Below are 15,995 nucleotides of genomic sequence, written 5' to 3' on the forward strand. Positions count from 1 at the left end.
CTCTCCTCCTTTTTCTGCACCAGTCACAATAAAGATTTTATTTCTAAACTAAGAATTCAGCTCTAGCATGGCCTCTCTTTGATTCTGAAATTTAGCTACTTGTTATCTATTCAGTTTTGTACATTGGGTACTGTAGTCTTTCCACTTTAATATGATATAAATATGTCTACTGTTTTAAATATTCAAAATAATTCTGTTCCTAAATTGGATTGAGTTGAAGTTTATGTCTACATGTTTATCATTATGAATTTTAAATTTCATAGGTGCTTCACTTTTGAAAATGCCAAGGACCTACTGTATCATTTTTGTTTCAAAAACAGTGTTTCTTTAGATATTTAATTTGGATTATAGGAATGTACTGTTAGGATTCTGTTTGAAAATAACAGTAGCAATGAAGTAAAATTCATTAACTAAAAGCAGTATCTGAAGTACTGTGTCTTTTGTTTTCCATCCACTTTTGATGGATTTTGTCCAAGAGCTAGGTTAGCAATCTCTTTTATATGCCCCATTAAGAAAAAAAAAGAGGAGAAGATAACTTGATTATATATCACTTCAAATGTCTACCTGACTTGTTACAGCTGTCGATTTTATTTGTGCTATAGATCGTGGTTGGCTGTGAGGCAAATTCTTGTGGGGACCTCCACTCAGTGATGCTGGAGTATACAAAGGATGCCAGGTAAATGACAGAAGAATGCCTAGATCTGAAAAAAAACCTAGTATGGTATTAAAAACTGAGAGAGATATTATTTATTGAAGCAATTACTTTGCTGTCCATGTTGTAACAGGATCTGAACAAAGCCTGTGTGCAAGCACTGGGATTTGTCCACAGAACTCCCATAAATTCTCTTATAATTTATCCCAGATATTGACAGATTCATGGCATTGAGGGTCCTGTTACTTTTAAAAATATTTCCTCTCAGGAAACCCCATTCACAGGCAACTGTTTTTTTAGTATGATACAGGACCAAGCTATAATAAAGTGAGAGTTACTTAACTCCAGACTGGTCTTTAACTAGCAAACAATTAATAACACTGTCTCCTGTGCTGTAGTATAGCAGCACATTATAATTTGTAAAAACAAAGGTATGTTCTGTGCTCAAATGACTGTGGGTGAAAATGTAGCAAATTCTATTGGGACACTTCTGAACGTGTAAGAATTAAGGAGGAGACTCTGCGGTGAGTACCACCACTCAAACCTGGTGCTGAAAAATCCCACCTGGTTGCACCAGTGTTTCAGCCTCTTACCTCTTGCTTGTTTGTGGCTCCAGAGCATAGAAACTATTGCTGACAATCTCTTGTGTTTGTTTAATAAGACAGGCAATGCCAAAGGAATGTTTTCCTTTCATTATTCTTTCACTTGTTATAATTTTTTTTTATTTTGCTTCCTATAGGACAGACTCATGGCAACTCGTCCAGACACACTGTCTGCCTTCCTCATCTAATAGCATTGGCTGCTCCCCATTTCAATTCCATGAAGCTACCATCTATAACTCTGTCAACAGCTCCATGTGGAGAAGAATAACTATCCAGCTGCCTGACCATGTCTCATCCAGGTAGGTCACTGAGAGGTCTGCTCACTGTGGACCTATAAAATGTCAGCTGTCTTGCCGGCACTGTTTGTGTGGAACAACTGGTGAATTAAAAATGATCCTTTATTGCTGGATTTGGATCTGATACATAATTAATGTTTTTAGGAAGCTTTTGGTTAATAGTAGTTGCTCCTGCTAACGATGTAGTGGCCACCTACTCAGGGTGTGTCTTTCCAGTTACTGAAGTCACAGGCCTTCCTATGACATTTTTCATTACATTTTCTGCTGGGGTATTAGAACCACTGTACAGATGTGCTTCATTGCTAGATACAGTAATACAGTGTTGGGATTTTGCTGTTTGCAGTGCAACTCAGTTCAGGTGGATTCAGAAGGGAGAAGAACTAGAGAAACAAAGCTGGGCAATTGATCACGTGTACATCGGGGAGGCGTGCCCTAAGCTCTGCAGTGGCCACGGATACTGCACCACTGGAGCCATCTGCATCTGTGACGAAGGATACCAAGGTTTCATTTCTTCAGTTTCGCCCTTCTACATCTACTACAGTCTAATCTACCTCAAAATTAAACAAAAAGACAAAGTGATATATCATGTCTAAATTCATCACTGGAATACTTAAGTAAAAAATTCTAAATTAAAAATTTGTCAGAGCTGCAAATAACAGCTTTTCCCTCCCCTTACTCTTGCTGGATTGCATTGGTAGTTTGTCCTGGCTGGCACTGTATGTAAAGTCCATCCAGCTTTCACTGAAGGCAGAACATGGCTACTTGCTTAGCCCTGTACTCCTTCCAAGGGTGCATCCCACAAGATGTGCAAATGGTATCTAGATGCTGGTGACTGGCATCTGTAAGAGGCTCTGTTCTGTGCCCCATCAGAACAGAGTGTTCTCTGATCCCTCAGTGCAGCTAAGCATATGCCTAATGGGTACCTAAGTGCCTTTGGTAAACTATAAGTGCTTTGTGGGAGTGGAGCCAGTAGTTAATGTCTTCCAGGAGAGTCTCACAACTTTATAAGATCAGATCCCTTCCCTGTTTTACGTGTATTTGCCTTCAACTAGCAATGTGAGGTTTCTCTATTGACACCAATGCAAAACAGGAGAAACCATACTGAAGTTATGCTGCTTAAAAAATAAGACCCACAGCCTCAATTTTCTAAAAATGAATGCTGTATATCAATGTACACATTATTAATGGATCTGCTAAAGTATGTTCAGGCTGTACTCACACTGTATATTGAGGTACAACCTTGAATGGAATTACAATGGACTGTGACTCAATTTTCTCAATTCTTTTGATTTTTGTGTGTTTTACAACTGCACTGTGTCGTTTTTAGGTGACGATTGCTCTGGCTTTAGCCATGATCTGCCCAGTTACATTAAAGACAATTTTGAATCTGAAAGAGTCACCGAAATAAACTGGGAAACCATTCAGGGGGGAGTGATAGGGAATGGATGTGGACAGCTGGCACCCTACGCCCATGGAGATTCGCTCTATTTTAATGGATGTCAAATACGACAAGCTGTGACTAAGCCTCTGGATCTCACCCGAGCCAGGTAATAGTTTGATCCTGAAAAGCCTTTTCAGCAGTTCATGAGAAAGGAGACTCTTCACACATATGTGCAGCCACGTGGGCCAGTACTGATGAGCATGGACTGACCTGGCTGTGCCAGGCATTCAGATGTGGCTGGCAGAAAACATTAGAACTGACAAAATGCTTTGTGACTTCGATTTGGGAAATGGAGAGCAAGGAGGAAGCAATGTCAGATGAAAAGGTCAGATGTTTTCATCATGCCCAACAGAGCACTGTCTAGTGAGCCAGCACTGACAATGAAGCTGTTGGCAAAGACTGGACACCAGACTGCTTGGACCAGTGCCTGATCTGATAAGACAAATCCCATGTTTGTATGTACCTCCATGATGGTTATGACTAAAGATGCTATTTAGTAATTACAGGCTCATTTTCCCATTTTGGTTGTCAAATAGAATTATATTTACCTGGCAATGAACAGAAGTATCTTTTTCATCTATTGAGCCTCTTTGGTCATGAAAAAACAAATGCAGCAGCCTGTGCTGGCTCTTAACAGAGTGACAGCTTTCAGGACTGGTTTATATTTAGTTGTCTAAAGTAAGATTAGAAACAGGATGAATTGGCAAATGGGCCAGATATAAATCAGGCTCTTCTTACTTGAACACCCAGGTAGAATGTGATATATCTTTTAGGTACTTTATTAAATTCAAACTTTATTTGTCCTTTTTAAACTTTTCATACATTCATTTGCATGTTTACATTTTTATCTAGCTCAATTTTGTAAAGATTTGCAAATTTGGATCCACTGCCTCTAACTGTGTGGCAACATGTTATACATCATAAACTATGACTTTGAAAGAGCAGCTGTGTTTTAAAGATGTGAGAACAGTTTATATTGCATGTTAAAATAATGATTCTTGAGAATGTTCTAAGTTTTAATAAGGAAACTGCAATTAACCTGGAAATGCTTGTTTGAATACTTTTGCATATTGAAAATGCCTTTTCTCTGTGTGTTTTACAGCAAAATTATGTTTGTTTTGCAAATTGGAAGTATTTCACAAACAGACAGTTGCAATACCAATCTGAGTGATCCTAACACTGTAGACAAGGCAGTGCTCCTCCAATACAGTGTAAATAATGGAATTACATGGCAAGTAATTGCACAGCATCAGCCAAAGGACTTTATACAAGCCCAAAGAGTGTCTTATAATGTTCCCCTGTGAGTACCTAGTCACATTTCATTACCTTTAAGTGCACAAGATACTTTTCTGCTAAGAAATAATCTTTGCATCACTGTGCAAGAAAAAAGATTAATGAGAGGATAAACAAAGAAGAAAACTTGAGGGGAAGGCTAAATAAGAAACTCCAGCCAGTGTTTATCAATGTACTTGAAAGAAAAGCATCAATAGTACTTGTTTTGAAGATATGAGGGGGGAGGGGTAAATTCTCCTTATCTGTGTGCATTTTTAACCATTAAATGTTTTACATGTACAGTGTGTTGATGTTCAGTGATGTAGAAACAATTATTTGACTTTGCTCTCAATTCCTGTTGGAGGGTAGATGGGGATGTGCAAAACACCAATAGCCTGGAGCTCTCACAGGCCCTTTCATCTGTGTTGACAGGGAGGCACGAATGAAAGGAGTCCTACTGCGCTGGTGGCAGCCCCGTCACAACGGGACAGGGCATGATCAGTGGGCTTTGGACCACGTAGAAGTCGTCCTGTGAGTATCAGCTTCACCTCATCCCACCCCATCTCAGAAAGCACTGAAATTTCTCCAGCATGGCACGAGTGTTAAGCTCAGTAAGAAACCATTGTGGCCCATGGAACCCTTTCTCAAGGGGAAACCTTTAAAAACCTGTCTTTCCTGATGCTCTGCCCTGACTGCAACAGTCGGTGGTTAAGATGGCCACAAAATAAGTGGCATAGCCTGGGTGTATTGTGCATCATGGAAAAATGCAGGAGGGAGAGTGGGGCTTTATCACCACCAAGTATTGGTGTGGTCCTGTAATGCAGCTGTAACTGCATTTAAAGCAGTTAAAACTGCATTTAAACAGTTAAAAAACTATTGTGCTGGGACATAGAAAGGATGTTCCTGATCATCGCTGTGCTGCCACGTAAGGTTGATTTATATCCTTTCAAAGATACAAAAGATTCTTCTGTGTTGTTCTTTGCACAAAGTAATGTTGTTGTGCCTTTTAAAAATTTGTGTTAGCAACTAATGCCTTATTCATTTCCTTTTTTAGTAAGAAGGATACTGTTCAGAAACAGGGTTCACTATATCAGGTTCCTATGGTCCAAGCTCAATACTCATCCCCTTGTCAAGATTTTACCAAGTCTGCACCCTCCTGATTCTCCCTTTCTTGAGATGGGTTTCGCTGGCAGCTAACCCGTTTTTCCTGTGTTGCATCATGAAGAGATGACCTGCTTTTTCTCTAACAATTTAGTTCCAGTAGAAGTGAAATGCTAGTGGCTTCCCGGGCAGGAACTCATCGCTGGCAGTGGTTGGCAGAGAGAGGCGTGCCTGCTCCATAGATAGGTTCAAACATTCTTTTTATTGAACAATTTAAAAACCAGCAATGAAGAAATTAGGATTAGATAACCTCCAAACTGTGTATTTATAACCATGAAGTTTCTGAATTAGCAGAGACACTGCAAGTAATGTTTTGTAACAGTAGCAAAGTGAATTATCTGATTGCTAGTTAGCCCTGTTCTCCCTTCCACCGAGAAGCACCAGCTTGCATGGCACTCATATCAACCACCAAACTGGTCCCAACACTGAGTTATTGTACACGCTCTGCTGCTTTTACACCTTGCTGGGCTCTCTGCTTCCATAACATTAAGCTTAAAACTTGAAGAAACAGAGGAGAGAGATGGATATGATTCCTGTTTCAGTTGGTCCATGGCTATATGATGCTGCATTGGGAAAGATATGGAAGAGTATGAACCTTCAGGAGGTTCACAGTGTTTAGGAAAACATGGAAAGGAAACTGGCCATTCTGAAATATTATCATGTCTTTCTACCTTGCAATTTAAAAAAATAAATAAACAAAAAATCATGTAAGAAAAAAATAGAGCATAATATTACCAATCAATCTGAGCATTAAATTAGGGAGTATAAATAGGAACAGAACAGATTTTTAAAAAGTGATTTTTAGGCTGAATTATGGAGAAACGTCCTTGACCATATTTGCCAGGTTATAGACTAGACACATAAGTTGAGTGGTAACAACCAGTCATATGAGATATATTATACTAGAATGGACAGCAATAGAAATGCTGTGACAAGTAATCACACCTTGCCTAGAGAGGGAACCAGGTGGGCAGACTACCTCCTCCTTTCTCTTATTTTTCTGCTGTTAAAGATCCTTAAGGCCAAAATATCAGGATAGAGACAAGAGTTTCCACCCTGTGCAAGTGACACCTTGTACAATTCACAGAGGAAGACAGACCAAACTGGACAGATTTCTCCCTTACCATGTCCTGTGACACATGGTGCCATGACAGCATATTTCCCAAAAAGGCCAGATATGGAGTTCCAGGCCCTGCTAACACATGAGACATGGCAGGGCAAAATTACATGCTGTGGTGCACCTGGTTCATATGCTGACCTTGGGAAGGCTTTCTAAAAGGAGGCACACTTCCTTGGCTAGAGATACTCTCACCTGAGTTTTCCTTTATCTCTGCTGTTTTCACTTGGCCACCTCACACTGGTCACTTTACCCCCACCACTTCTGTTTCTTCACCTGCAAAATGATGAAGAGACTCAGTCACCTCCATGGAGTGCTTCAGGCATCAGAATTGAGCCTGGATCAGTATTTGTTAACACTTACCCAGATGATGCTGCACACACCAGGGCTACCAGGATTGAAGCCATGAATACTAGAGATAGGACTTGGCTTTAATTCTTAATATTTGTTCATTTTCCAATGAGGGGTACAGAAACTCTGCCTGCTGCTGGGTAGAACAAGCCACCTTGCCCAGGCAGCTCTCCAGCAAGAGGTGAGGACTCAAGTGTCCCCTGGTTGCTCTGCCTTCCCACCAGGATTGCCAGGGGAGAGCTCTGTGGGGCAATAGCCACCGCAGAGATCTCTGACAGGGATGCAGAGAGGCACAGCCTGAACTAAAACCATTCACATGGGTGCTGTAATTACCTCTTCCCATTAATTCTATAGGGATTCACTGGAGAGTCTGTAGGCTTCTGCCTGGCTTATTCGACCCAAAGCTGGGAAACTTTAGGAAACATCTGTGCCTCCTAAATTGGAAGTAATTCCTGTTGGAACTCTGACCTTGTCTCAGAAAGCCATGAGCAATCCCTGAATACAGAACCATTGATGGTCCATATGTAACATGTTCTGTGTTTGGTCCTCTTACAACCCTGCACTCCGTCATCCACCTGAATGAGACTTCATACACCTCTCCAGGCACCATCAGAATTATCCTCACTGGTCCTGGTTTAAGTACTAGATTTTCATGTTTGTGATCTGTGTGCCCAAGATGATCCAGCAGGTGAGCCTCTAGCTTGTGAGATGTTACAGCAAGGAGACAACCTACTCTAGGAGGTGTGGTTTAGGACATAAAGCAATTCCTGGCTTGTGTTTTCTCCACTCCCTTGTGGGCTAGAAGGTCTCGTTTTCCCAAATGCCCAAGGTGTTGGCTTGGCTGCCTGCACCTCCAGGTGCACACCTAGGTGAGCTTTTCCTCAGCCCAAAGGCAAGTGAGCAATGCTTTCCTTGAGCAGACTAAGGGCTGGAGTAAAAGGGAAGAGCACCTGCCAGCAGGGAGAACAGATCTGTAGGGATGTAGTGCAAACAAGGATTTTCTTGATTTTATTTCTCATCCAGAGCTGGGGATGTCCCTCCTTACAGTGCTCACCCCAGGGACAAATCTGTGGAAATCTGCTTTCATGGCCCAACTCATCTCAGCAATCCAAAACTCTGAAATTAATTCTGTCACAGGCCCAGCTGTCAAGTTGTAGTGCAGATACAGTTTACAGCTGATGCACTTATGACACTCTGTTCAGTTCAATTGTTTCTCAGTCAAGGGCCATAATCCTCTCACCAGCAAAAATACTTTCAGGCTACCCTTTCTTTATTTCCTTTTTTGCTCTCAAAAGAAAAATTAGCCTGCGGATTATACATGCATGAAAAATCCCTGGCAGTGATAAGAAAAGCCAAAGATGGATGCTTTTGTGTGTTACTTACAATCATTCCACATTTTAGTGAACTATTTGAATCAGTCATTAAAAAGCAGTATCATTAATATTGTGATGCAGCTGCAAATGGTGTTCAAATTAAGCTCCTCTTTCAAATTGGTGAAACCCAATACCTGTGTTGACTATGTTATACACTGAATTAATCTTGCCAACTAACCACTTGCCAGCTTAACAATGGTTGATGTCTGTACTGTAGTGGGGAGAAGATACAAGTTGTTGAGTTGTCCAGTCCCTTTTAAGGCTAGGGCTGATTATTCCTCATTAGCGCAGCACTTTTTCTCTCAATTTGTAAGAAAGCTTTGGGCACAACTCTCACGTGTTCCATGTGGCTCTTCTTAGGATAAAAATGTATCTTATCCCAGGCTTAGGAGTGTTTTTTGTGCCCCTGTACTTCTGCCCTAAGAAGAGCCCACATCCCAATCTGCATTTCTTTTGCACATTGTTTTTCTCTGGAAGCACAGCTCTCAGCCTGTCCACTGCACAGACACCTCGCACTTCTCTGCATGTACATTACAGAACTGCCATTTCTTTATGTACAGGGCAGGCCCTTATAGACACCTCATGAACTTAATTCGGGTCAAAGGTATTGAGAAATTAAGGGTAATGATAAGCTGAACACTAAGGGTCTGATGCTGAAGTAATGCAAGGAATGCAAGTAATATTGTCCCCACCTACTATTTTATGGTTAACTCTTAAGTAACAGAATTAATCCCTCCATAGCCATCACTCCATGCTCTTCATTGTCAAGATTTTCTCATGTTTTTGGCACAAATGATTTAGTGAGAACAGATGTTGCATTTGATGCAAAGAATGTTTATCCTTATTTTGCAACATTAAAATACAAATTATATATTCTAACTCTAACAACAAGTGCTCATGTGGAAAAGCATTTTCATCTGCTTCATTTTTTTCATAGAAAGCAATGATTTGAAAAATGTATTTAAAGTATCAACATATTTATAAGAAAGAACATAAATAGTTCAAACATTAGATAGCTATCTGAATATTCACAACATTTATGCCAAATTTAATATGATGTGGTTTGTGCTTCTATGACATTTCTATTATGTTTCTTAAAAGTGCATGCTGAATTATATAGAAAATAAAAATATAAACATTGATTTGAAATATCGGGAAATAATTTGTTCAATTTTTATTTTCAAAAGAGATGAAAAGTCCTATATTGCCTCTAAACCTCATCAGGGTTTTATGACTAATCACAGTGCTGCATGCATTGAAAGGCATTTTCTAACTTGTGTTGTATTTCATTGTTTGCTGTCATTGGTTTTACACTAGAATAAGGTAAGTACTTTCCCTGAATCAGTACCAAATGTATGTTTCTGTTACAGCTACAGCTCGTTCAAAAAGTTTTGTCAGTGGTGGGTTGGTGAAAAATCATTTGTACTCTCTGAGATGTGCCACATGGCTCTGGAGAGCCCTGACACTTCCTCAGTGAGCACAAGGGGACGTTAAACCTGGCAGGAGCTGTTCAGCAGTTCATGCCATACTGCAGTGGAAATTTCACCAAGACTGAGGTGGGAAGGACTTCTCCTTCTTCAGCTTTGGATAGGGTACAGTGAGACCTGCAATGGAGGGCACCCCGAGTGTTACATGGGTGACCAAGGGGCAATTCCCACTTTGTCCTGTAATTAATGACCACAGAGGTGCAGTCAAGGCAGGCAGGGCATGTCAGTCAATCTGCATGGTGGCACAGCCATGTGTGCCCCTCAGACACAGAGCCAGTGTCTCCCAGGTAATTCTTTTGCTTCATGTAATTCAGCTGCTTTGTGCTGGTGCAGGTAACAGATGCCACTGACCAGCACAGTTACTGAGTTCTGGGTTCAAATCTTGACCTCACCGAAGCAAAAGAATATTTGTCATTGCTGTGAGTCATCAGGCCTTCAGTCAGGGCACATCACTTTTCTCATGATAGTATCCTTCTAACAAAGCATTTGTAATTCAACCTCCAAATTTCCTCCAAGCCTAGTCCTGAGGGGCATGCCTTTGCTGTGTTCTGAGGCTTTGTTCATGTTTCATTTTGTCATACAAATATTTTTGTTTCTATTTGGTTCCTGTTGTGCCCTGTCAATTAAAAACACAGAAGTAATGAACGACATTAGTATATGCTGGGGTTATGCACTACATGTTTTGCATTCCATTTCACTGTGTTCCATTTTCATAAACTTTAAATTGCAGACTTGTAGTTCAAACTGTGCTTTAGGAGACATGCAATAAACAGAATGCTCTATTAAAAACTAAAGATCCAGACAGACTCCTCATAAATTGCTTTATTGTTGGTATTTACTGAATATGCCCTAGACAGTTTGCTTCTTCTGTATTGGGTGCACATTGCTTTCATCTAACTAGCACAACTCCAGTGACTTCACTGGAAAGCTATTTAGGGTTTCCTGCATAATTGAATCAGTATTATCTTCTATTTATTTTTAATAGTGCATTCAAAACTGTGAGACAGATCATAAAATATTTGCTGCTATTAATTGCTTTTTTGCTGTGTGCTCCATCAGCAATACATACATAGCTTTGGATCTGGACTTTTCTCATTGACTGATAGTTCAGTTAATGCACAGAAAAGGCAGAAGGTTTGGAAGATGCTGACCAGTCCATTACACACTTACAAACAGCCTTCAAGTTGCCACCGATATCTGCACAAAAGTTCCCTCCACAACCTCCATTATGGAAGGGGGGATATATTCCTAATATAACTTGATGCTGCCCAGAACACTTTGGGTGCTCTGAGCAAGAAAACAACAGCAAAAGTATTTTAAAGCATTTTATCAGTCTGTGAAAATGTAAATTATATTTGCGACTAATAGTATTGAAAGGGTATTTATATCCACCAAATGCAAGAAATGCATAAGGACTCTTGCAGACTATATTATATAATTCTTCTCATGATTTTGTAAAGCACTATTGCTCTCTTTTCCACAATGCTTGCCTTCTACCAATATATAAAATTAATTCAGAGAACTAAAAAATACAGATCTACTCTGATTTTGTGGTGCAGTATTATACAGGACTCTAATGCAGAGGTTGTACATGTCTACCCATGGCAAGAGTGAAAGTCATGCTATTTCTATAGCAGGCATGAAGTTTTTCTGTGGCATCCAACTAGTAGCTGGAAAGTCTCTCTCAGATGTCAGTGAAGACAAGTATGAACAATGTCACTGCAAGTAAAAAAAAAAATTAAGCATTTAGTTCCTGAGAATTTAGATTTCTCATATTTTTCACACTGCACTGCTCTGGTATTCAATGTAAGACATAAATATATGCTTCTTTCTAGCATCTTGATCATCTTAAAGCAGAACAAAATTATATGCAGAAAAAAATTACTAAATCTCTTTAGGTAACCATTTCTTTGTTTCTTTTGTCAATTCTTTCTTTTTTCTTTTCTTTGTTCATGGTTTTAAACATTTTCACCATAACTTTAAGGCCAGATTCAAAAAAGGTTAGTCATCTGAAGTGAAACAGTAGGCCAGGTGCATCTAGCATTGTCCAAAACAAGTCCTGACAATCTCTGCTGAACATGAGTGGACCAAAGGCAGGATGGAGATGGGGGAACACAAAGGCTCCTGCACCAAGAGCTGCAGCTCAGCACGTGCCCCAGTTGTCCAGGTCTTGCCCAAGCTGAGGCTTTTCACAGCCAAGCTCACTCCTAAATCTAACAAGGTCCAATAAGGGCATTTTGTTCAGCCAAACCCTTTGACAGGCTCTGTTTGGTCCCATGTACCCAGAGCAAAGCTGCTCAGAGTTGGGCTGTGCTTTCTCCCAGGCTCATCTCCTCTATCTTGGCTGCAGAGCAGCCTTCTCCCAGGAGATAGGTGCTCCATCCTCACCTCATGGCTAGGATTGTTTTCTGAGAGGTTGAATGTGGCCTTGGAGGCTCTGTTTCTAAGGAGCCACCCGCTTCCTGGGCCATGGGAATTAAAAGGAAGGCAAAATTAAGGCTACCTTCAAGCTTCATGACCAATGGCAGCCACTTTCAGGAGCAGGTTTGGGGTCATGATTTCCCTCCTGCCTTCCTCAGCCTCAGCCTTGGAGTGAGGGTGATGACTAAAGGAGCAGAATGAAGATTGATCTTCTAAACTGCTTTGCGCTGGAGCTACCAAGTGGCATTAAAATTATATAAGCTCACCACTGACTCTCTCACACGAAAGTCTTAGAAATCAGCGCTGACGTTTCCCTTTTACTTGAAGTCAGGTGAAAGTCCGGACAAGTCAACTTCAAACATTAACCCCTCTCTCAATTGCTAAATGCTCTAGAGCTCTGCCTTACTGCAAGATTGCCAAAAGTTGTGCCAAGTTTAAATCTGTTTGCCTTCATTGTCCCTAGAAGCTGATCTTTATTCCATTCCTGCATGCACATTCCAGTGGCAAAAATAAAAAAACCACCAAAAAACCCCCCCCACAACAATTTAAAAATACCAAGCCTTGGAAAACTAGTCAGGAAGTGATTTGGATTTGCTTAGGGGTTTATAATCTAGATTTTGACATGACTACTCTTACTCAGTTTAGTCAATGGTCTTCAAGATTAGCTTTTGAAAAGGGTACAATTTTGTTAGACAGATTATTTCAGATTAAATTAACATACTACAGCAAAAGCTGTCTTTGCCTCGGGAGAATCATAGATATTTTACAAAGCATTCAATTACTCCTTTTTCCTCAGGGCCACAGTCACTAAAAACACGCTTATGCACTAGAGAGGACAGTATGACTAATTACATTACAAGTATTTATTTCTTACTCACAGACAAAACTCACAAGTGAAAACATGCCTTGCACCTACAAATGGGAGCTTTGTTGACTGCAGGCCTTCACTTCACAGATCTGTTGCTCTCTCATGGTTCCTTCTTCCCTCAGTGGGAGAAGTAGAAACCTAGGCTAGGTGGGATGGGCCTTATCCTCAGGTTGACCTTCCAAACAAGTATGCCTTCCTGAGTTAGGCTGCAGACAGGCTGTCTCTTGCCTGGTCTCTTCCCAGACATGATGATGATTATTTCCCAGATCTTCCTTTAATTTTGGGAGAGGGTGCATAGGGGAGGGAAACATTAATCTGCATAGAAGTGTCATACTTCACTTCCTATATGGTAAAAGTAGAAGATAATTAAGTGGGGTAAAGCTTTTCTTTTGTTCTTAAGATAAAGCAGTTAATCCTCAAAGACAGAAGGATGACTGGAGTACAAAACCAATGGAGGGAAATTCTATGGAGTGTGCACACAGCTTTAGTGAATCTGGCCCTAGGCAGCACAAGTTTTCATCAGCTGAAAACTCTTACCCTTTCCCTAAGATAATAAATTGTAAATGAAAGCAAAGTGGGACAGATTCTCAATTGCCTTGTACCTTGCAGTTACACAAAGGCTGTGCTTCACACCAGGTTGCACAGGCCTGAAAGGTCCTGCAAGGACAAAGAAGAATCAGTCCCACTAGCTCACTGCTCCAAAAGAACTTACAGTACATATTAAAGAAACTGACACTCTTCTCTTCCTCCACCCTTTGATTTCAACAGCACTCGCAAACAAAATTACATGATGAATTTTTCACGGCAACATGGGCTCAGGCATTTCTACAACAGAAGACGAAGGTCACTTAGACGATATCCATGAAGAAACGAGAAATTTATTTTTTTCCTCCCAACATGTGATGTGTTGCTTTCCATTCTTTAAACCTAGCACTGCATCTGGTATCAGGACTTTTCTGCAGCTGGCTTGATGAATAACTGAAAGCCTTTCTCAAGACAGAGTGTACACCACTTTTTCGCACTGTGAACTAATGAGAAGTGACTTATTTTCTCATAGGTAAATGTTTTAATGTTGATGTGTCTGTGAAAATTGTGATCTGTTGTAATATCAGTTACAGTGGCAGTATTGGAAGTAAGCAACTAATTCTGTTTAACAGGAAAAAAAGTTTAAGCACAAAGACTTTTCAGATTTTATGTTTATAAAAAACCTACATATTAAGTACAGAATTTAACATCCTTTGTCACATAGGTATTTGTGTGCACTGTATTTCAGCTCTGTGTCATTTTATATGATTAAGTTATATCATTGTTTGTCCTCTTTGTATTCTCTTCTACAACATGACACATTGGCACTGTATTTACTTGTTTTGTTGTTGTAATATTTTTGCTGCTGATTTTTGGGCTATTTACCTTCTTACAAAATGTATTTTAAAAAAATCATCAAAGTACCTAATCCAGAAGATAATTGCAAAAGTAGTTGTAAAAGCATTGATATCCTTCAGTCTTATTCTTTGATATGTCTGTTGGTTAGCATTGTTTTGTGGATAAAAAAAAAAAAGAATGCTTGACATTAAACTTTTTTCTACTAAGGAGTTGTGGATTAAGCCCCAAACAGAATTTCCTAATTCCCTGTCTAAATGTAGTCAGTTCTCTGGAACTGATTTACTTACAGTAACTGCCATTTGGTGTCTGTAGTAATGAAGTGATTTGTAAACAGTGAACGTTTCATTGTGTTCTCTTTGGTGTTTGTTTCTATTGCGGGTCATGTTTGTATCTTCTGATAAAGTTGTATCTACACCAGCAACATTATAATGCCCCTATAGCCCTAAACTGTCTATTATCATAAATAAAATGTTTCACTTTATGGTGAACCAACCTAAAGATCCATGCTTCAATAAAGACAATGTCAACAAAGAATTCTGTTGTTAGATTTTTCAAGCCCTGTGGGCTTTACATGAAACCATAAACCAAATTTTTCTACTAAATACCTGGATTCTAAAGGAAACATAAATGGTAATTTTTAATATTTATTAATATTTATTACAACATACGTAACAGCATTTTGCAAGTAACACAATCCAAGAGATCTTCCCAGTCCCAGCTGGGGTATAATATGGTCCCTGGAACTGGCCCTGGTGCAAGGAGTGAAACAGGACCACGGACCAATACACACTCTTGTTTTATCTGCAGACCAAAATGCAGCGTGTAAACCACTGTCTCCAAGCTCTGAGAACTAGAGTGCAGCACATAAGGAACCTGGTTCCAAACAGAAGAAACTGCTAATTCTTAAGTCACAGACTTGTTAGTTGGAAAAGACTTTTAACATTGAGTTGAACCATTAACCCAGCACTGCCAAGTCCATACTAAACAATGTCCCTGAGCACCACATCTACATGGCCTTTAAATACCTCCAGGGATGGTCCTTTGCTGGGCAGCCTGTGCCATGCCTGATAACCCTTTCAGTGAAGAAATTTTTCATAATATCCAATCTAAACCTCACCTGGCACACCCTGAGGCCATTTCTTCCTGTCATATAGTTTGTTACTTGGAAGAAACAGATCCCCATCTTACTACTACAACCTCTTTTCAGGGAGTTGTAGAGACCAGTAAGGAATCCCATGAAACTCCTTTTCTCCAGGCTAAACAGTCCCAGTTTTCTGAGCTTCTTCTCACCAGACAGAAGTATCATATATACCTGCTGTGCTCTTACATTATGTTCATCTGCTGCTGGCACAATACTGGTCTGAAAAAGAATGGTGTTTGTTACCTACAGATGTTCAGCCAGCCTCCTAGAACATGTCTCATTTTTAACAGGGTTTTGATTAAAGGGACCAGAAAAAAAAGGAAGTCATTTAGTGACCAACTAGTCAAGACCTTGGCTTGGTCAAAATTATGTGACAGACCTTTGGTTGACTGAAAACTTACTGCAACAGTCCAGTCTCCTGCAGCTGCAA

At 40.0% G+C, this 15,995-nt stretch overlaps 1 protein-coding gene across 2 annotated transcripts in view; it reads left to right on the forward strand.

The window, feature by feature from the left end:
• Positions 1–14,949, forward strand: part of RELN (reelin) — a 281,484-nt gene extending 266,535 nt beyond the window's left edge. The window contains exons 58-64 of one of the 2 annotated variants that reach the window (XM_071552669.1): positions 603–676; positions 1,392–1,553; positions 1,894–2,051; positions 2,878–3,097; positions 4,094–4,291; positions 4,696–4,794; positions 13,810–14,949. In XM_071552669.1, the coding sequence (XP_071408770.1) occupies positions 603–676; positions 1,392–1,553; positions 1,894–2,051; positions 2,878–3,097; positions 4,094–4,291; positions 4,696–4,794; positions 13,810–13,906 (1,008 nt within the window). In that variant the 3' untranslated portion in view covers positions 13,907–14,949. Of the gene's footprint in view, positions 1–602; positions 677–1,391; positions 1,554–1,893; positions 2,052–2,877; positions 3,098–4,093; positions 4,292–4,695; positions 4,795–9,452; positions 9,811–13,809 lie in introns of those variants that run through there. The other variant, XM_071552670.1, reaches the window with a different exon arrangement.
• The last annotated feature ends 1,046 nt before the right edge of the window (positions 14,950–15,995 follow it).

The sequence above is a fragment of the Pithys albifrons genome, chromosome 3, assembly GCF_047495875.1.
Source record: "Pithys albifrons albifrons isolate INPA30051 chromosome 3, PitAlb_v1, whole genome shotgun sequence".
NCBI lineage: Eukaryota > Metazoa > Chordata > Aves > Passeriformes > Thamnophilidae > Pithys > Pithys albifrons.